The 23,001-nt window shown below is 39.1% G+C and overlaps 1 protein-coding gene across 1 annotated transcript in view; it reads left to right on the top strand.

Annotated features, from left to right (window-relative positions):
* The window catches only part of LOC118839670 (von Willebrand factor A domain-containing protein 5A-like), a 31,539-nt gene extending 14,880 nt beyond the window's left edge, over positions 1-16,659 (top strand). The window contains exons 13-19 of the mRNA XM_036747179.1: positions 447-547; positions 761-1,014; positions 1,496-1,579; positions 1,695-1,826; positions 13,777-13,913; positions 14,294-14,420; positions 15,351-16,659. Coding sequence (XP_036603074.1) covers positions 447-547; positions 761-1,014; positions 1,496-1,579; positions 1,695-1,826; positions 13,777-13,913; positions 14,294-14,420; positions 15,351-15,430 — 915 coding nt within the window. The 3' untranslated portion in view covers positions 15,431-16,659. The remainder of the gene's footprint in view (positions 1-446; positions 548-760; positions 1,015-1,495; positions 1,580-1,694; positions 1,827-13,776; positions 13,914-14,293; positions 14,421-15,350) is intronic.
* The last annotated feature ends 6,342 nt before the right edge of the window (positions 16,660-23,001 follow it).

The following is a 23,001-nucleotide window of genomic DNA, read 5'->3' as shown; positions in this document are numbered from 1 at the left end:
TATAGTTGTGATAGCAGATGTCCAAACACTGTCCTGGGCTTTTCCTTTTCTGTTAGAAGGTGGGTATGTGGGCTTATCTAGAGGATGGCATGTGGAACAAGTGTTCTAATTTCCTTTCCCTTCTGGTATACCTGGACCTTGATAATGTTATTTTTCCTGAACATGACTCCATTCTGATCTAGTGTGGTATGTGGGACAAAATCATGGCTCTGGGGTCTAAGGACCTGGGTTCAAATCTCACCTCAGATGCTTATGACTTATGATCAGGTACAAGTCACTGAGCTCCTTTGGACCTCCGTTCCCAGCTATTTAAAATGAGGGAGTCAGACTGGATGACCTATGAGATCGCTGCAAGCTCTAGAGCTATGATCTTGTATTTGTGATTTAGACCTCAAGACTCCCCTTAAAGGGCTGTTTACTCCCTGACCTCTCTGCTTTTCTTCTAGTCCAGAGAGGCAGCAGGTGAGGTGTGTCTTCACTACACACTCCAAGGTGATACCTTCAAGAACACAGTGACATTCTCCCTGGAGCCTAAAGCAGGTGACAAGTAAGAATCCTTGGCAATTCCTCCCTCCTTTTCACTTGTCTGTTGTTGAGGCTTCTCTCCCTCCCTTTCTCATTAATCTATCCTGTGGACTCATACGTCTTTTCCTTTTATTACCCACTTGCTTTCCCTGGTTATTGGGAATCCTTAGGAATTAAGGGTTAGGACTCCCTTTCCAGGTGCCCATAGGTAGCAAAGAAGATTGTCTCGTTCCAGACTTACAATTCATCGCCTGGCTGCCAAGTCCTTGATCCAGACCCTTGATGGAAACTTACAGGATGCTGCAGAGGAGAAGAAAAGAGTGGTGGATGTTAGCCTTCAGTCGGGAGTTGTCTCCTCTCATACTGCCTACATCGCTATCAACAAGGAGCTCAATCAGCCCATTCAGGGGCCCCTCACTCGGAGGGATATTCCATTGGCTTTTAACTATCCCATAGTCTCATGTTGCTGTTCCAATCTAAGTAGTGAAGGTAAGGTGGATCTGAGCTCCTTGACTCATGTTCTAGAACTAAAGAGGTCATATGTGTGTTTTCTACCCTTTTCAATTTTGGAAATCCTGACTAGTGTTTTGAGATGCTTTGTTGGAGTAGCTTTCTTGGTGCAGTCAGGGAGCAGGGGAACAGAGGAGTGCATATCTTGGGGGAGATGGAAAATCACAGAGAAGAAAGAAATAAAGGAGGGGCAGGGAAGAACTATTGAGAAGCAGAAATCTTAGAGATTAATAAAGTCATACTTGCTAAAGTTATAGCCATTTTATTCCTGTATCCCTTAAACTACAGTTATGTAGATGGGTGCAGAATGTTCTGTAGCTGGGTATTACCTACCAAGAAGATATTGGGGACACACTGAACAGCTGGTGTACAGGACCACTTTAACACTTACAGAGCTTCTGTCTCTGAATGAGAATACCAAAGCTGTTCTGATCTTACCTCCTGTCCTTCTGGGTTTCAGATACAATGGCACGTCCTTTTCCTGTTCCAGTATCATCTTCTGCATTTGCAAGATCCACCACCTTTAGAGCGCGTGCTGATTTAGGTGAGCTTGATGCCTGGGATGATAGCTATCTCTGTTACTTAGATTCTTACACCATGTTATCTGCCAGAAGTAAGATTCCATTATTTTCTTTTATTTTGGTCTATCCCACCTGTAGGTTTTTCCAAAATTGCCCGCTTCTTCAGAAAACGGAAGACTGGCTCATTTGCAAATTTGCAAAAGCCTGTTAAAATGGCATCACCTCAAGGTAGCCCAAGCATCATGTTCACAGACGATTACAGGAATATAGGTGAGGGGGACTCTGGACTCTGTTTTGGGTCATTACCTCTTTGTGTGCTGCCAATGTCTTGCTCCAAATGTTTATTACTTTGAGGCTTTACCTCTGAAAAGTATTAGGCAAGGAAAGGAAGTTGATTGTTTCCGTATTGCCACTGCGGGCCTTGCTTAGTTGCCTTGTCTCCTGGTTACTTATATCATTTCTTCACAAAGATATTCTCTTCCTGGTGGCTAAGCATCAGCTCTTTCTTCTCCTCTCTTCTCTGCTCCAATCTTCACCAGACTTTCAGTAAAAGGAGAGGAATCTTGTTTTGCAGGTTGGCACCAAACAGCCCCACCCTTTTCTAGGATCTGCTACCACAGATGTGTTTGGAGTGCTCCTTACTATGTGATCAATGAGGTTATAAGGAGTCACTGAAGTTTATTAAGAAGGGAAGTAACATTGTTGGGTTTATATTTTAGGAAAATTATTTTTACAGATGTCTGGAGGTTGGATTGGAGTAGGGAGAGACTTAAGCCAGAGAGGCCAGTAAGGAGACAATGCAATAATCCCAGGGACAGTGAATTAGGTTGGTGACCGTGTAGGTGGATAGAAAGCAAAGAGAGTGCTATGGGAGATAGATGATCAGATTTGTCAACTGATCTGTCTGTGTGGGATGAATAAGACGAATTGAGGATGACTCCAAGATCTTAAATCTGAAGACTGAAAGGATGGCTATGCACTTAACAAAAATAAATTATGAAGAAGGATGGATTTGGGGAGGTTGATAATGAGTTTTTTTTTAACATATCGACTTTGAGATGTCTACAGGATATTGAGTTTAAAATGTTGAATAGGCATTTGTTTATGTGAGATTATAGCTCTAGAAGAGAGATGATAGCTCGAAATATAGATCTCTATATGGTCTGTGTGGAGATAATTAAAACTATGGGAGCTGGTTATGTTACCTACTCAGTATAAAGAGAAAATTCCTCAGGGAGAACCTTTGAGTATAACCAGTTATGGATGCTTATACAGATGATTGTGTAGGAAGGGAGATTAAAAAGTGTTGGCTAGATGGAGTGCAGTGTCAAAAAATTGGTAAAATTATGTAGCGGTTTTGTTCCTGTGTCCCTTAAATGACAATTATAGACAGAAATGAGTATCCAAGAAGCTAAGGGTGCCTCCAGTGTTAGTAGCTGCAGATAGGTTGAGAAGAATTAGGATTGAGAAAAGTCTATCTGATTTGAAATTAAGAGGCCATTGGTAATTTAGGAGAGAATAGTTTCAGTTTAGTAATAAGATTAGAAAGCAAGAAAGATGTTAACAGGTGAGATAATCAAGGAAGTAGAGGCAGAAATTATTATTGGGTTTTTGTTCATATGTCCTGGCAAACATCTAGAAATCCCAATCTTAGTCTCGATCTCAATCTGTTCTTCACTTCCCATCTCTTTTTCCTCTTGCATTCAGCATGTAGCAGTGATTTGAAAATAAAATAAAACATAACTGTGGTCTTAAGGTCTTGTGTTTCTTGCTCAGTTCTCCATGATCTTCAGGAATGTATTCTGGGTCTGTTCTGGTAACATCCCTTGCCCCTGTGGGATGGGGAAGAGTGGGTAGTGGTTTCCAGGTGGGATAATCTCAGGAGGTTCTCTTCTCATATACTTGAATAGAATTATGTCTCAGGAACTCAGAAGAACTTTCTGTTGTTATGCTATGTGTGCAGGTGGTTCTAGAGGATAAAACCAGAAGCCATAGTTAGAAGTTGGAAAGTCACAAATGAAAATTTGATATAAGAAAAAAGCATGTTACAACCTAGAGCTATGCAAAAGTAGAATGGGCAGCCTTGAGGTAGAGGGTACCTCTTCACAGGATGTCTTTAAGTAAAGGCTGGTGGGATATTGTAGTGGGGATTCCTCGGGGGTTATTTGGGATTTGACTAGAAGACTACTGTTGTTCCTTAAAATTCTCAAATTTTGTGATTTTCTGAAAAGGCTGCATTAGGAAGTCATCAACCATTCATTTTTGCCTCATTTTTCTCTTGCTTTTTAACTAATGATCTTTCTAGTAAGCCTGCTTCATTCTTCTGAAAGCCAAAAATGTGCTACTGAAAAGATTTAGCTCCCAGCACCACCTCTGTGGGAAGCCCATCAGACTTTTCATAATTCCATATGTTCTGCCTCTTCATTCCATTTCTACATTGAACGTGACAACTTTTTAACATATGTGAGAATTCCCCTGTGCTTCTTTAGATACTCCCAATCCTCTGAAACATAAAGCTCTCCTTACCTTTCAGAATTCATGATTTAGTAATACATTGAAGAATTTTGTTAGCAGTCAATATCAAGGTCAATTGCCTCTAATTGGAAGATACCACTCTCTTTTCTTTTTTGGAAAATGAGGAAGAAAATATTTCTAATCTCTTCTTTTCTTCTTTTTGAAAAAAATTATTAAGATCATTTGCTTTTATATCCCTTTTGTTTATGAATATCTCAATCTCCCCCCATCCTTTTTATTGTAACAGAAGATAGCTAATCAACACTGTAGCCGTGCCTGACAGTATGTGCATTTTCCCAAATACATAGTACCTCCTGCTTTGCAAAGAAAGGAGCCTCTATTCTTTCTGAGAATATTTCATTTTCCTTGATAAGCTGGAGATTCAAGAGGCATTCCAACAGAATTACTTTTCTTTATATCTTTTTTTTAAACCAAGTTCTTTTAATAACACTATTTTAAAAAATAAGTAGAGATTGATTGGTAAGAAAAATAAAAAAGACAAGAAGGTGCAAAAATACAAGGTTTTGAGATTTAAGCAATATTAATATAAACAATTGTTTCATACAGGGTTATAATTAAATTAATGTCCTGTTTACTTTCAATTAATACTTCAGACAAAAGACACATTTTGAGGAAAATGATACATATTAATTTTCAAGCACATACAGCCCACTATATAGTCATTAAATCTGAAGTGATTAAATACTGGTTTGTTTTTTTTTTACAAAGAAACTATACGGGGGCAGAGCCAAGATGGTGGAGTAAAAGCAGGTACTTGCTTGAGCTCTCCCCCAAACCCCTATAAATACCTGCTAAAAATAACTCTGAACAAATTCTAGAGCAGCAGAATCCACAGAATGACAGAGTGAAACAAATTTCCAAGCCAAGAACACCTCTAAGGTCAACAGGAAGCATCTATTGCACCAGTCTGAGAGAGGAACACAGTCCAGCACAAAATGGGCCAGCATAGACTTGGCCCTCCAGCAAACCTACAGCATGCCTCAGGGGACTGAATCACTGGCAGCTCTGGTGGTTTCCAGACTTCTCAACCCACAAACAACAAAGACAACCTAGAAGGTCAGTAGAAAAGGTCTGTCAGAGTGCCATCTGGCCCCAGTTCCAAGGAGGCAGCTGTGTCAGGAGTAATAGCTGCTTCCAGAGCTCTCCACCCACAGACAGGAGAAGGCTGAAGTGTCTGCTCAGAGGGGCATTCCAGGGATCTCTTTGCTGACGCTGAGGCAGGATTCCTTTGGCTTTGCCCATGCTTGGATCTGGGTCACAGTCCAGGGTGGCAGTCCTGGGGCAAGGATCTACGCTGGCATGCTGGCACTTATGGCTGCAGAAAAGAGTGCTTGTGGTCACTCATAGACAAGAGCACAGACCAGGAGAGGAGTAAACACCTCTCCTTTGATCATACAACCTGGAAGAACTGAAAACTTACAGGTCCTGAAAACAGCTGCACAAAACCCTCTGAAGGGTACCCTTTCATATACCCATGAAGCTTGTACACTGGAAGCAGAGTCCTATCTTAACAAAGAGTTAAAAAGTCAGGTAATTGGCTAGGAAAATGAGCAAACAGCAGAAAAAAAATGACTATAGAATCTTACCTTGGTAACAAGGATTATCAAAATATTCAGGCAGAAAAAGACAACAAAGCCAAAGCTCCTACATCCAAAGCTTCCAAGAATAATATGAACTGGTCTGAGGACATGGAAGTGCTCAAAAAGTATTTTGAAAATCAATTAAAAGAAGTAGAGGAAAAACTGGGAAGAGAAATGAGAGCAATGCAAGAAAATCACAAAAAATGAGTCAACAGCTTGCTAAAGGAGACCCAAAAAATGCTGAAGAAAGTAATACCATAAAAAATAAACTAACCCAAATGTCAAAAGAGGTCCAAAAAGCCAATGAGGAAAAGAATGCCTTAAAAAGCAGAATTAGCCAAATGGAAAAGGAGGTCTAAAAGCTCACTGAAGAAAATAATTCCTTAGAAACTGGAATGGAGCAAATGGAAGGTAATGACTGTATGAGAAGTCAAGAAATTATAAGACAAGACCAAAAGAATGAAAAAAATAGAGGACAATATGAAATATCTCACTGGAAAGACAACTGACATGGAAAATAGATCCAGGAGAGATAATTTTAAAAATTATTAGACTACCTGAAAGCCATGATCAAAAATAAAAGCCTAGACATCATCTTTCAAGAAATTATCAAAGAAAACTTCCCTGATGTTCTGGAATCAGAGGGTAAAATAGAAATTGAGAGAGACTGCTGGTCACCTTCTAAAAGAGATCCCAAAAGGAAAACTCCTAGGAATATTATTGCCAAATTCCAGAGTTCCCAGGTCAAGGAAAAAATATTGCAAGTAGCCAGAAAGAAACAATTCAATTATTGTGGAAACAATTAGGATAACACAAGATGTAGTAGCTTCTACGCTAAGGGAGCAGAGGATCCAAAGGTCAAAGGAGCTAAGGATTAAAACCAAGAATCACCTACCCAGCAAACTGAATATAATGTTTTGGGGGAAAAAATGGATATTCAATGAAATAGAGGACTTTCAAGCATTCTTGATGAAAAAACAAGAGCAGAATAGAAAATCTGACTTTCAAATACAATACTCAAGAGAAGCATGAAAAGGTAAACAGGAAAGAGAAATCATAAGGGACTTATTAAAGTTAAACTGTTTACATTCCTACATAGAAAGATGATATTTGTAACTCATGAGACCTTTCTCAGTATTAGGGTAGTTGGAGAGAATACACACACACACACACACACACACACGGCACAGGGTGAGTTGAATATGAAGGGATGATATATTGGGTTTTGGCTTAAGGAGGGAATAACATATTCTCTCAGTTCAGTATAGAAATCTATCTTACCCTACAGGAAAATATGGGAGAAGGGGATAAGAAAGGGGTGGATAATAGAAGGGAGGACAAATGGGGCCAGGGGCTAATCAGAAGCAAATACTGTTGAGAAGGGACAAGATCAAAGGAGAGAATAGAATAAATGGTTGGGGGATAGGATGGGGGGAAATAGAGTCAGTCTTTCACAACATGACTATTATGGAAGTGTTTTGCATGACTACTGTATATAACCTATATTGAATTACTTGCCTTCTCAATTAGGGTGGGTGTGGAGGGAGGAAGGGAGAGAATGTGGAACTCAAAGTTTTAAAAAGAAATGGTAAAAATTGTTTGTACATACAACTGAGAAATTAGATTCTGGCAGTGGGGCATAGAAACTTATCTTGCCCTAAAGAAAAATAGAACGGAAGGGGATGGAGGGGGGGAGTGGTAGAAGGGAGGGCAGATTGGGTAAAGGGGTAATCAGAATGCATTCCATCTTGGAGTAGGGGGAGGGGAGAGATGGAGAGAAAATTTAGAACTCAAAATCTTGTGGAAGCGAATGTTGAAAACTAAAAATAAATTAATTAATAAAAAATGTAAATATAATGATATGGTGTAATAGCAAGTAAAGTGAGACTTTTGTTGTCTTTTGTTTTGGAGTGCTTCTCAGCACTAAGGCAATCAAATGCCTTTGAATCTTGCCTTTGTTTGAATCGAGTCATTGATGTGAAACTATATATGATTGTGGTGCTGGTGATTAAAGATCTTTACCACACCCTTTTGCTAAGTAGATACTAAGCCTCAGGCCTACACCTTTTTGCCAAGTAGGCGCTAAGCCCCAGAGCCCTAAACAAGGGGTGTGTGTGTGTGTGTGTGTGTGTGTGTGTGTGTGTGTGTATGCGTGTATGCTCTGGGGTTGGCATTTTGATTTTAGGAGTTTACTCATGGGAAGTTCATTTGATTTGGCCAGATGAGACTCTGGGTAGCCGTTAGAGCCACCAGCTTTGAAAACCCACATGTTGGTGCTTCTCTCTCTGGTAACTATGTTTATAATATCTTGGTCACATGGCTAGAAGCCTGTCTGTTGATTGGTATTTATTTGCTCTGTCTATATAATTTCTTCTTGTAATTTCTGTTTGTATTTTCTCTGAAGTTCAGGTGCTGACTTTTTCCCCTGAACTAAGTAAATGATGTATGTATGTCTGATTAAAGTGAGATTGTTAACCCCTTAAAGTTGCTGTCCTTAGAAAAGCAAATCAAAGAACTTGTGCTAGTAGCCCTCCCGTATGCTGGTGTTATTGGTCTTACACCTCCACAGCAGCTGATGGCAACATTGTTGTTCCACATGAATAAGCTGAAAAAATTATTTTTTAATACAACTGAATTCTGAAGCACTACAAAATGGTTAATACTGAAGAGAAGTCTGAATAAGCTTACTTGGTAAGAAATGTTCTTAGAGACACGTTACTTGATGAAACTGGAATTTTGATGTAAATTCTGTTTTTCAAAGCTTTCTCCTTACCTCCTTACTTTCCATTTGCAATTTATTAATATGTCTGGTTAATCAGAAGAGGAGAAAGACTTTAGAGTAGGCTTCTGCCAGTCAGAAATCAGCCAAAGTCAAGACAGGATACACCGACATCATTAAATAACTTCCTGAGATCACAGTACTATTCCTAAAGGTTTGTTTCTGATTCAGATGTTAATCTAGCTCTTCCATCATTTAGTGCATGAAGATCTATTACTTACACCCAGGAAAAGGATAAAGATAGATGATATATTCTCACTGAAAAATTCCTCTTGCCCTCCATATATGCTCTTCTATCATTCCTATTAGTAGATTTCATGGTCAGGTCTTTTCATTATGCTCGGCATGCTTTTTCCCCAGTGTATTTCTTTTTTAAAAAATCATATTTAATTCCCCCCCATTATGTGTAAGAACAATTTTAATCATTTTTTTGAAGTTTTTGAGTTCCAAATTCTATTCTTCTTTCTCATCCTGACCCCTCCCCAGATAGTAAGCAAACTGATATAAGTTATATGTATGCAATCATGTAAAACATTTCCATATTAGTCATTTTGTGCAAGAAACTCAAGAGAAAGAGAGAGACAGAAAGAGAAAGAGTAAAAGGAAGGAAGGAAGGAAGGAAGGAGTAAAATAGTATGCTTCAGTCAGCATCACTTCTTTGGAAGTAGATAGCATTTTTCATCACAGGTCTTCTTGTATTGTTGAGAATACATAAATCATTCACAGTTCTTCATTGTACAATATTGCTGTTACTGTGTACAACATCTTTGTATCAATTCATGTAAGTGTTTAGGTTTTTGTGAAATCATCCTGCTTATCATTGCTTATAGCACAATAATATCCCATTACAATCATATGCCAGAACTTGTTTGGGCATTCCCCAATTGATAGTCATCCCCTCAATTTCTAATTTGTAGCCATCACAAAAAGAGCTGCTATAAATATTTTTTGTACAAATGGGTTCTTTTCCTTTTTTTTTCTTTTTATTCTCTTTGGGATACAGACCTAACAGTGGTAGAGCTGTATCAAAGAGTATGCAAGTTTTATTGCCCTTTGGTCATAGTTGCAAGAATAGTTGGATCAGTTTACAACTCCGCCAACAGTGCATTAGTATCCCAGTTTTCCCACATTCCCTCCAACATTTGTCATTTTCCTTTCATGTCATATTATCCAATCATTGGATGCAAGATGGTACCTGATAGTTGTTTTAATTTGCAATTCTCTACTCAGTAGTGTGATTTGGAGCCTATTTTCATACTATAGGTGACTTTTATTTCTTTGTCTGAAAACTGCCTGTTTATATCCTTGGACCATTTATCAATTGGGGAATGTCTTGTATTCTTATAAATTTGACTCAGTTCTTTATATATTTGAAGAATGAGACTTTTATCAGAGAAACTTATTGTAATTCTGCCCTACCTAGTTATATGCTTTCCTTATAATTTTGGTTGCATTAGTTTTGTCTGTGCAAACACTTTTTTTATACAATCAAAATTATGCATTTTACATTTTGTAAACTCTCTATATCTTGTTTGGTCTTAAATTCTTCCCTTACCCATTCATATGACAAGTGAACTATTCCTTGCTCTATTAATTTTGCTAATGGTTTCACCCTTTATGTTTAACTTATCCATTTTGACCTTATCTTAGTATACAGTGTGAAATGTTGCTCTACACGAAGTTTCTGCCATAATGTTTTCCAGTTTTCCAATCAGATTTTGTCAAATTGGGAGTTTTTTCCCAAAAACTTGGATTTTGGGGTTTATCAAACATTAGATTACTAAGGTTATTTATTGCATTGTACTGTGTACCTAATCTATTTCTCTGATCTACCACTCTATTTATTAGCCAGTACCAGATGGTTTTAATATTACTATTACTACTTTATTAACTCCGTTTGAGATCTGGTACAGCTAGTTTACCTTCCTTCACATTTTTTTTCATTGAATACCTTGATTTTCTTGACCTTTTGTTCTTCCAGATAAATTGAATTTTTTCCTAACTCCACAAAATAATTTTTTGGTAGTTGGATTGGTGTGACGCTGAATAAGTAGATTAATGGAGGTAGAATTGTCATTTTTATTACATTGGCTCAGCTTACCCATGAGCAATTAATATTTTTCCAGTTGTTTAGATCTGACTTTATTGATATGAAAACTGTTGGCTAATTTTGTTCATATAGTTCCTGGGTTTGTCTTGGCAGGTGGACTTAAAATTTTTTATATTGTCTAGATAATTTATTTTGGGGGTTTTTTAAGTTAGTATTTTTTCCCCAATTACATGTAAACACATATGGCATATGATTGGACAAAATAGCTCCTACTGATTGTTTTAATTTCTGCCTAATTAATAAATTTGCCCCTTTCATTTTTGATACTAATGGTTTGGTTTTCTTCTTTCCTTTTTTAAAATCAGATTAATGCTTTTTTTATTTTTTTTTTCATTTTTTGTAGGGGGGAAGGCAGGGCAATTGGGGTTAAGTGACTTGCCCAAGGTCACACAGCTAGTAAGTGTGTCAGGTGTCTGAGGCCGGATTTGAACTCAGGTCCTCCTGACTCCGGGGCTGGTGCTCTACTCACTGTGCCACCTGGCTGCCCCATACAGTGCTTTATTTTTTATTGTTTTTTTTCATAAAACCCAACTTTCAGTTTTATTTATTAGTTCAATGGTATTCTTTAACTTTTACTAATCTCTCTTTCAATTTTCAGGATTTCTAATTTGCGTTTTAGTTGAGGATTTTTCATTTGTTCTAGGTTTTTTTTTTAAGCTTGCATGCCCAATTCATTGATCTGTTCTTTCTCCGTTTTATTGATATAAATATTTAGAGATATAAAATTTCCACTAAGAAGTACTGCTTTGTCTTGCACCCAGTAAATTTTGGTATGTTGTCTCATTGTTGCTATTCTCCTTAATGAAATTATTGATTGATTCTGCGAATTCTTCTTTGACCCACTTATTGTTTAGGTTTAGATTATTCAGTTTCCAATTAATTTTTAATCTATCTTTTCATTTTATTGAATGTAATTTTTATTGTATTGTGATCTGAAAAGGATGCATTCAATATTTCTGCTTATCTGCATTTGGTTGTGAGGTTTTTATACTCTAATACATGATCAATTGTGTGTAGGTGCCATGTACTGCTGAGAAAAAGGTAAATTCCTTTGTATTCAATTTTCTCCAGAGATCTATCATATCTAACTTTTCCAGAATTCTATTCACCTTCTTAACTTCTTTCTCATTCATTTTGTGGTTAGATCTATCTACTTCTGAGAGGGGGAAATTGAGGTCCTCCAGGAGTATAGTTTTACTGTCTATTTCCTCCTGTGACTCATTCAATTTGTTCAAAATTTAGATGCTATACCATTTGGTGCATATTTGTTTACTATTGATATTACTTCATCATCTATGGTATCATTTCCCACACCTTAGTTTCCTTCCTTGTCTCTTTTATTTAGGTCTAGTTTTGCTTTTGCTTTCTCCCAGATCATGATTGCTATCCTTACTTCTTTTTTTTTCACTTCACCTGAAGCATAATAGATTCTGCTCCAACCCCTTACCTTTACTCTGTATGTCTCTATTTCAGATGTGTTTCTTGTAAACAACATATTGTAGGATTCTGGTTTTTAATCTGTTCTACTATCCACTTCTCTTTTATGGATGTGTTCATTCCATCCATTCATATGTATAATAATGATGAATAACTGTGTATTTCCCTCCACCTTGTTTTCCCTTGTTTATCCTTCTTCTTCTCTTCCCTTTCACCCTGTTCCTCCTCACAAGTGTTTTGCTTCTAATCACTGCCTCTTCCAATCTGCCCTCCCTTCTATCATCCCCGTTGCCTCCTCTCTTATTCTCATCACTGTGTGTAGAGTAGTAGAGTAAGATAGTTTCAATAGTTTTATTAATTTCAGTTTTATTCATCTGTCCTTTGGTTTTCACTATTTCTAATTTGGTATTTAATTTTAATTTTGTTCTTTTTCTAGCTTTTTCAGTTGCATACCCAATTCATTGATCTCCTCTTTCTCCATTTTATTCATGTAAGCATTCAGACATATAAAACTTTCCCTAAGAACTACTTTTGCTGCATCCCATAAGTTTTGGTATGTTGTCTCATTCTTGTCATTCTCTTGAATGAAATTACTTTTTGTGATTTCTTGTTTGACTCATTCTTTGTGATTAGATTATTTAGTTTTCAATTAATTTTTAGTCTATCTTTCCATGGCTCTTTATTACATACAATTTTTATAGCATCATGATCTGAAAAGGATGCATTTAATATTTCTGCCTCTTTTCAGTGGATTATGAGGGTTTATGCCGTAGTACATGGTCATTTATTGTGTATGTGCCATGTACTGCTGAGAAAAAGGTATATTCCTTTCTATTCTCATTAAGTTTTCTCCAGAGGTCTGCCATATCCACCATTTCTAAAATCCTATTTACCTCCTTAACTTCTTTCTTGTTTATTTTGAGGCTAGATTCATCAAGCTCAGAGAGGGGGAGGTTGAGGTCCCCCACTAGTATAGTTTTGCTATCTATTTCTTCCTGTAACTCCCTTAACTTCTTCTCTACACCACTTGGTGCATATGTTTCCTTCCTTACCTCTTTTGATTAGATTTATTTTTGTTTTTGCTTTGTCTGAAATTAGGATTGCTACCCCTGCTTTTTTTTTTACTTCAGCTGAAGCATAATATATTCTACTCCAGCCTTTTACCATTATCCTCTGTGTATCCCCCTGTTTCAAATGTGTTTCTTGTAAACAACATATAGCAAGATTATGTTTTTTAATCCATTCTACCATCTCATTCTGTTTTATAGGAGAATTCATCCGATTCACATTCACAGTTATAATTACTATCTGTGTCTTGCTCTCCATCATATTCTTCACCCCTGCCCCCCCCATTTATGCTTTTGTTTCTCCCTTTACCCTTTCCCACCTCAAAAAAGTTTTGCTTTTGAGCACTGCCTCCCTCAATCTTCCCTCCCTTCTGTCAACCCCCCTCCCTTTTCTTTCCCAACTATCCTGGGGACCGGGCCTTGCTGCTCTTTTGGTCTGGGAATCCCGGCTTGCTCTGGGGCAGGGTCTACAGCGTGGATTGCCCTGGGAATTAGCAAGGCCTTGGTGAAATTGTTGGGAGTGGGGTATTGCTGTCTGAGGCCCCTTAGATAATGAAGCCTAGGGGCTCTCAAATTAGAGTTACTACAAGGAGCCCTCTCTATTTTATCCTGTTAATGTATTCTCCTTTGTGTCTAGTAGGTCTTTAGAGAATGCCACTTTCCTCAGCTGCTGTGAGGGTGTGACACTAAAGTTTACTATTTTCTCCCCCAGACACATCCTCTCCAGAGTCTCCACTTCTGCAATTGATTTCCCTCCAGAAGGCAGATGGTTCCTGGGAACTAGATGAAGCTCTGACCTCAGTCCTGGGTCTGAGTGTTCAGAGTGCATTGGCTGCATTGCCTGACCAGGTAAGGTCCCAGAGAGAGGAGGGCATCGGGTGGGGGGCTGTATTGGGGAAAGAGCAAGACAGAGGGAGCTAAGGAGAGCAATCCACCTTTGGACAGAGTGATGGGAGTCATTTCCCATTAGGTGTGGTCTGTGACTGAGAGAGGTTGATAGAAATGCTTTCTAGGCCTTAAAGCCAGATACTTTCTCATGTATAGATGCTCAGTAAACATTTGTTCATTGAGGAGAGCAATAAGGGCAGGGAACTTGAAGGAAAAGTAGATAATCTATCTGGGATCAGTCTTTTCTATGGTTCTGGAAGGGTCAAGTACCATCCAAAGGTTTGGCTGCCCCTTTCTAGGGTCCTGTAACCCTGGGCCTTTGGGTTCAATATATTTTCTAGAGTAAAGATGTCCCAAGGTGGGCCACCATCTTGGCTGTACTGTGGATGCATAGCTCCAGTTGGGACCAGAGAGAAGAATGGGAACTCCTGGAAAGGAAGGCTGTGGCATGGATTCAGGCTCGATCTGGTAAGGATTCTGTCTTAAGAACTTTTTTTCCTCAAAAATCAGGACACTTACTATTCCCTCAGGATACTGACTCATTAACCTGTCTAGGGTGGCAGATGGAGGGATTGATGGCCTGATTCCTTTCTATTCTACTTGTTGATCTTTCAACCCAGAGAAAGGACTCACAGATAGTGAGGGACACAGAGGAGGCAAGAGAAGGTTGGAAATGCCTATGGGAAAGGGTGGTGGGATATCAGGAACTCTCCACAGAGTAGTCTTGGCTCTCTTCACATTCCTGCTGCCAGGCTGCTAGCATCCCTCCTACTTTAGTCCCATAGATGCCCCCAAGGTGAGCCTGAGACTGCTCTAACAGCTGTTCACTCCTCTGCTTTCAAGAATGGTGTACCTCAGAAGTACTTGTCGGGCCAATGAAAGTGAAAGGGGAATTTAAGGGATGAGAAAAGAAAAAGACCATGACTCTTGGTGGGAATGTAGCAGTGCCTTCTTTTAAACATAATAAATGCTTAATAAATGTTTGCTGGAGTTAGAAATGTTTGGGGGAAGGCAGAATGAGAGTAGGGGTAGCTAGGTAGTACAGTGGATAGAGTGCCAGTCCTGTAGTCAAGAGGATCTGAGTTCAAATCTCGCCTCAGATGCTTCCTAGCTATATGACCCTGGGCAAGACACTTAACCCTGTTTGCCTTAGTTTCCACATCTTTCAAGTGATCTGGAGAAGGAAATGGCAAACCACTCCAGTATCTTTGCCAAGAAACCCCTAATTGAGGTCACAAAGTGTTGTACACTACCAAAATGATACAACTACAACAAGGAGGAGAAAGAATGAATAAAGGAAGGAGGAATGAAAGAGAATAGGATACAGACTGGTGAAGTGAATCCACTTCTCTGCTTTTCCTGGCATTTGTCCTATTATCCCTCCTCTTGTGTTTACAGATTCCTGCCTGGGTGAATGCATCAAAGCTGCCAATGCTCTTCTGAAATCATCTGTGGATCCTGCTGTCTTTGGCCTGTGAGAGTAGAAATGAAAATGTTTATCTTTTGACTGCTGCTCCTTACCCTCTATGCTGCTAAAACCTGTTGGTGTATCTTCCTTTCTTGTTGTGCTCATTCCCCATAGAGACTGGTCCATCATATTCCATTTGGTTCAGTTCAGCTATTTTTTAAGGGCCCTGCTACGTGTTGGGCATGTGCTCAGAGCTGTTGCAATGAAGACAAAAGGGATAGTCTTCTCACACAAAAGCTTGCATTCTACTGGGAGAGCAGCAAGTACACAAGTTAGCAAATTCCAAAATATATCCATAATAAATAAAAATAATTTTGGGGGGTAAAGGGAGAAAGTAGGATGAATCAAGAAAGAACTCTTTCTGTTCCACAAACACTTTTATACTAGATCATTCTTTGTGGTTACCAGAATCTCTGTCATGGCATAAAATCCATGAATTTCAGGGCTGGGGAAGGTAGGTATTACTCCAGCTTTTCGTCTGCCCCCCTTTGCACTATCTCAAGGCATATTAAAGAAAGAATGGTTTCCCCTGTTTCATAAATGGGTAAACAGGAGAGGGGTACCTAGTTTGAAGTGTCTTTTTGTCTATGTGCAGGTAGGGATTTCACTTTTGAAAAGAGAGTTAAAATTTAGATGGAGGTAGGACATGCATCTACCATGATGTGTGTTATTGTATAACTAGAACTATTTGCATTAGATGACTTGAAAAAAATTTTTGTAACACTTTATCTTTCATACTACCTGGACAAAGTTGATGAGCAAGAAAAGACCCCCAAAAGAAGCAGCTGGAGGAGGAAGGCAAGAATTAGGTTTAACCTAACTCTGTGTCTGGGGGATGGGCTTGGGAAGAGATACCTAAACTGCACTGGACCATTCTGATTGTCTCTATGTGGCCTTTATATCCTCTACTTGTACAAGCACTGATGAGCTCCCCATGCCACCTATGGATGCTCTTGGAGACATAGGGAGTAATCTGTGCTCATGGAGGTGGAATGCTATGACTATAGGCTGTGGGCCCTTGGCTTTTATGCCCTGTTCCCTGCTAAACAACAATAGTAGTAGAGAGATCTAGGATGGAAATAAACATCTCCCTCTCTCTGAGATGAAGGAAAAGGCCTTCTCTGCACATTACAATCTTATATCCTCACTTGTTTCATCATGGGTGCTTAAGCTTTTCACAAACCTGTTATTTCCTGCAAATATTCTACTACCAAGAATAAAATGGCTTGCCTATTAGTGCTCTTTGTTTCATCTGGTATTTTCTTCTGCCCAGTCACAGTATCTTGGTCCTTACAGCCCTAAGCTGCTATCCTGATTGCCTGCCTTTCCCAGTGGGCAAACTCCACCCCTTCTGCTCTTTTTCTCCCATATGTGTCCTACTGTCCCACCTCATAAGTAGGACTCCATAATTCAGCCTCTAGCCCCAGTTCCCTTGGGTTCGGTGCTGCCTGTGGCAGGACTTCCCAGGAATGTTTAGATGAGCCTTCAATTCATGGTGTCGGTGGAGGAGAAAGAGCAATGGAATGATCTAAGATCCTTAAAAATCTGCCTAGTTATTTGGTATTGAGAGAAGATTCTCATTCTGTTTAGTGGAAGATACACAATCCTGACTCCAGCTGTTTTTGCCTTTCTCATTTACTTATCAATTTTTTAGGGAGACCAGGGGTCCCTAAGAAGTTAGATCTAAACCCTTCCTCTAGGCAAAGGACCTTGATGCTCAGGGCTGAGCATTTTTATAGTTCCTTGGGGAATCCCTGGGAGGTTCTTTCAGAAGTGTGGAGACTCCTGATGTAATAATAGGCTAATCTTCAGAAGTGTATGTGTATGTAGGGGGGGTTTCTCATAACTGGCTAGTGTCAATGTCCAAGTCAAGCACAACCACTTTTATCAGCAGGCCTTCCACAGTTCATCAGCTACAGCTCAGGTCAGCAGTGGCTTTCCACAGGCTATCAAACATTTGTGAGTGGCCAGTAGTATCCTAGGGCACCAAGCAAGTGGTAGTTTTAAAGCAAAGGCCACTTACAAGAGGCAGAAGTGATTTCTAGGGGTGAGGGGATATTGCAAATACAAGACCTTAATACATGTTAATATATGTTTTTAGAACAGGACTAGCTAATACAGCATGGAAAAATCTTATAAATCAAATGCAAATAATATAATGCTTAATTAATCATAACTCATCTTAATGCCATTAACTCAAATTTCATCCCATTCTGCTTAATTCACTGACATACCCATTAAATCACGATGAAGTAAATGAATAATGATTAAATCAAGTTAGGAATATCAAAATTATCTTTACACTAAGAAATTTCAAAAGTCTAAGTAATTTGGTCTGAAGTTGAGAAGCCCCATTGTGTTATGCTCAGGCAGAGATATTCTATTGTCTAGATAGTCCCAAATCCACGGGGTAGTGTGATAAAAGAAGTATTTCCATCCAGAGATGGGATGATGACGGGGTGACAGCCCCTGTTGAAGGCATGTAAACAGTGCACCTTAATCCCAAAATGAGCTTAGTTCCAAACTGCAGCTCCCATATGTGGATGCATGCATGCTGTCTGCTTTGAGAGAAATAAACATGGATACTAAGTAATCCTGTTTTTCTTAGACAACTCTAAAGGTTGACAACCCTCAGGATGCCCAAAGAAATGGTAGAAGAAGAGTTGTGAGGCACAGGCCCTATCTTGGCTTTGCCTTGAGGTACCATAGCATTTTTGGAGAGGTTACTGAAGGGGAAGTCATATGTCAAAAATAGAAAAAAGTCTCAAGAAGAAATACATGGGGGTGTGAAGGCAAGAGAAGGATAAGATGGCCACAAGAATGACTGAGTGCCCTACCAGGGTAAATAAGCAGATGAAGAACTAGGTCTGTATCCCAAAGAGATCATAAAAACGGGTAAAAGACCCACATGAACAAAAATATTTATAGCAGCTCTTTTTGGGGTGGCCAAGACCTGGGGGGATGCCCATCAACTGGGGAATGGCTGAACAAGTTGTCATATATAAATGTGATGGAAAACCATTGTGCTTTAAGAAATGATGAGCAGGCAGACCAGAAAAATCTGGAAAGACTTATATGAACTGATGCTGAGTGACATAAGCAGAACCAGGAGAACATTGTACACAGAAACAGCCACAGTGTGTCATGACTGATTTCGATAGACTTAGCTCTTCTCAGCAATGCAAGGTTCTAAGACAACTTCAAAAGGCTCGTGGGGAAAATGCTATCCACATCTAGAGAAAGAACTACAGTCTGAATGCAGATCAAAGCATACTGTTTGCTCTTTTCGTTTTGTTTTGTTTTGTTTCTTCTTTCTCATAGTTCATCACAATGGTTCTCATTTTTCTTTACAACATGACAAATGTGAAAATATGTTTACTATGAATATATAACCAAACCCCAAAGGGTGACTAAAGGTGTCAGAGACAGAGGATGAGTTTGATGATCAGGAAACAAATGCATGTGAGGCCAATAATCTATGGTTTGGTTAATCCCCAAATTTTGATTCTGTCAAAAGACACCAATAGGCTAGGAAAGCAAACCTGTCCTCTCCCATTAAGAAAGAACGCCCTCAGCTGGTTCATCAGCTCACCTTTATCTAGCAAGTTAGGGTTTACAAAACTCTTTTCTCATAAGGATATTTAGAGATAAATAGTGCATATTACTCTCCTTGTTTTAAAGATGAGGCCATTAAGGCTCAGAGCATTGACATCACTTTGCTGAGTTCACCCAGCTGATTAGAGGCAGAGCTGACACAAATTCAGGGTCTTTGGTGACAAGTTTAGGGGTCTTTTTCTTTATTCCCTTCGCCCAGCGAATGTAAAATGAAATTTATTAACTTGGAACAATTTTAGAAAGATGATAAAATATTTAAAAGGAATTAAGTGTATAAGTGGACATTTAGAATTGATGTGGCCACAATAATTTTCTCTCAAAAGTAACAAGGTGACCTACAGTTGTCAAATGGGGAAACCCAAGAGCTTTCTTAAAGCTCTCTGATTAGAAACAATATATATTCACTTAGTAGCCTCAGCCATAATAGAAGATTATGATATTAGGAACTGCTGGACATATAGTTAATCATTCAATTGTCAAGCATTTACCAAAGACCTACTGTGTACCAGGTATTGTACTAGGTACTACATATAAGTCAGAGACCTTCCTTTGAAAGTGTTTACGGATTAATAGGGAGATAAAACATTAACCCAGACATATCTGAGACACAATAGTGCATGAAAGGGGGATTGTGCACACAGATACATTTGTGAATGTGATTGCTAAGGGAAAGATTGTAAAGGAAGAAGAAAAATGGGCTAGGATAGAGAAAAGGACTAAAGACTGTGTCAACCATTTACCAAAGCTTCAGTTCAAAGCAACTAACAGAATCAGTTTCCCCCTTAACTCAAGGTTTGTCTAAAGAACAAATGGAATGGGGTTCCCCTTTATCAAAGGTCTGTTCAAGAACAAACAGAATGGGATTCACCTTACCAAAGGGTTGGCCAAGGAACAACAGAATCAGGCTGCTATAATATGTTCATTTACTCTCATTAAGCCAGAGAATCATGAATTGCATAGGGCTCAGAAAATAATTCTGAACTCAGAGGTAAACAAACTGAAGGAGACCCATTATACACCTAGAGCAATCCCAACTTTGGATGCCTATCTCAACCAAAATTATAGCCTCCATATGTTAACCATAATATGAGAAAGGAATTTCTTAATGTAAATACAATAAGAAAAGTGTCACCTGAAATTAAAGATCCAGGATGTCTGCGTGTCTTCTACCTTTAACATAACATAATATAAGAAAACATAAGAAAAGTCCTGTTATCATGATGGTGTCCAGTTCAAGGCACCTTGTACTTGGTAGTCATAAACAGAAGAATTCTCCTGATCAGATTAATCTGGTATTATAGTTGCTGAAACAGGAAGGGAAATATTAGGTTCACTCAGAGAGCAAAGCAAAGCATGTCAGTTATTCCAGAGCACAGAAAGTATTATGGTAGGCCAAAAATGTCTTTCTCCTGATTGGCCAATTCATGTTTTAGGCCTTTCTCAGGTGATTGGGGGCTCAAAATGGTTCACAACTGCAATATCAGCTCTAGAGGTAAAGAAGAATGATCTCAAGTATCACAGGAATGAAAATTTCATTTAGGGGTCAATCATAGCTAGCTCATGAATATTTAAGGGATGCATAATGAACAAGGGATCTAACAGTGGGTATTATTATGGGTAGGTAAAGGAATAAGTATTAAGCACCTACTATGTTCCTGGTTCTGTACTTGGCACTTTGTATGAGGTCAGAGTTCAGGGTACACTGAGAAAGTCTAGGATCAGTGAGAATAAACTATGCTGGATGTTGTTGGATGGCAAAGGGAGAGTGATGTCGTTGCCTGAAATGGAATCTAAAAGAAACCAACAAAGACCCACCTTTCTAGGGGCATGTCCTGGCCCACCACCACCACCACCACAATGGTTTCTTTGGACAAGTTTTGAAGTAATTCAAGCAAGAAATTTAAAGAAGCAGGGATCTTTCAGGAGACAAAATCATCACAGGTGGTGATTCAACAGGAATTAAATGACTTGGAAGCTACATGTCTTAGGCATTGATTAGAACAAGCAAACAGAAGGGGGACAGCTGGGGTCAGGGATCACACAGCAGTAGGTTCAGACTTGTTGTCTGGACATTGGAAGATCCTTTAAATGGTTTTGAGTTTTGAGCAGGTGTGTATAAAGAGCAACAAAAAGGACCAAATAATGGACTCTTGAAATACAGCAGTAGCAGCAGTTTTAATAAAGGCAGACTTTGTAGACATGCTTTAAACAGGACTTCCTGAGCTATGGGTCTTTCTTACCCAAGCAGAGTCAACTTGTAAGCAGAGATTCTCTGTAGCTTAGGAGGATTTCAGTATAGTCTTTTCTCCTCTCCCTCCTATATTCCTTCTCATGGTGATCTCATCAACTCCCATGGATTTAATTGCTGTCTCTCTGCTGATTATACTCGAGTCCACCTAGCCTTTCCTCAAACTTCTTTGCTGACCTCCAATCTCATTTCTGCAACTTGCCTTTCAGACATTTTGAACTCTATGTACAGTAGACATCTTAACCTAAACATATGCAAAACCAAACTCATAATCTTTCCTCTTCCCTGCCCCCCACCTTCCATATTACTGTAGAGGGCAACACCATCATCTCATTCCCTCAGGCTCAAAACCTAGAAGTCCTCCTTAACTCCTCACTATCTCTCACTCCCCATATCAAAACTGTGGCCAAGGTTTATCAATTTTACCTTTGCAACATCTCAAAAATATGCCTCCTGTTCTCTGACACTGACCACCCTGACACAGGTCCTCATCACTTTATATCCAGAGTACTACAATAGCCTGCTGGTGAGTATGCCCATCTGAATTCTCTCCTCACTACATTCTTTATTCAGCCACTGAAGTGATTTTCTCAAATTTTGACCACGTCATCCTCTCTACTGAATAAATTCCAGTGGCTTCCTATTGCTTCCAGGACCAAATAGCAAATGCTTTATTTGTCATTCAAAACTATATATACATACACATATACATATACACATATATATACACACATATACATATTTGAAAGTGGTTTTGCATGTATATATACATATACACATACACACATATATACATGCATATATGTGTGTGTGGACATATATGTGTATATACACATATGTGTATGTATATATGTATTAAAGATCTTTTGAGATCATTTTGAGTCCCCCAAGACCTGAGAAAGGCCTAAAATCCAGATCGGCTAATCAGGAGAAAGACATTTTGGCCCACTTTGAGCTTAACCTACCATAATGCTTTTACTGCTCTAGCATAACAAATACGCTTTGCTTTGCTCTCTGAGTGAACCACAAATGCCCCATCCTGTGTCAGCAACTACAAGGCCAGATGAAGCTGATCAGGAACATTCTTCTGTTTGTGACTACCAAGAAAAACTACCCATTTGCATCAGTTCTATATCATGTTGAGTGGGAGATTTTTTAAAAAATGAAAAAAGACATAGTACCTGACCTAAATGTGCTTATGATCCACTAGGGGAGATAAGATATATACACAGAGGGGGCAGCTAGTTGCTGCAGTCAGTAGAGCACTGGCCCTAGTCAGGAGGACCTGAGTTCAAATATGGCCTCAGATGCTTGACACACTTACTAGCTGTGTGACCTTGGGCAAATCACTTAACCCCAATTGCCCTGCCTTCCCCCCTCAAAAAAGAAAGATAGCAGAACCCTGGCTCTGGAGCCAGAGGCTCTGGGTTCAAATCCTATTTCTGATACCTACTAATTTTTTGGAGGGGTAAGTCTCCTTGCCCAAGAAACCTGCTGGGTTTCATTTTCTCATCTGTAAAATGAGTGGGCCTTTCTAGATGGACTGGGATCACTTTCAACTCCAGATTTGTGATACTATTAAAGAAAGAAAGCTTTATAAGAGATCATTGAAACAAATCCCCAGCACTGGGAAGCTAAGAAGGCTTTTTGGAGGTGATGGCATCTGATCTGAGACTTGAAGGATAAATAGAATTTCCAGGGAGGTAAGGAAGGACTTT

This window comes from Trichosurus vulpecula, chromosome 2 (genome assembly GCF_011100635.1).
Source record: "Trichosurus vulpecula isolate mTriVul1 chromosome 2, mTriVul1.pri, whole genome shotgun sequence".
Taxonomy (NCBI): Eukaryota; Metazoa; Chordata; class Mammalia; order Diprotodontia; family Phalangeridae; genus Trichosurus; species Trichosurus vulpecula.
The sequence above is the reverse complement of the archived record's forward strand: the minus strand, read 5'-3'. Positions and strand labels throughout refer to the sequence as shown.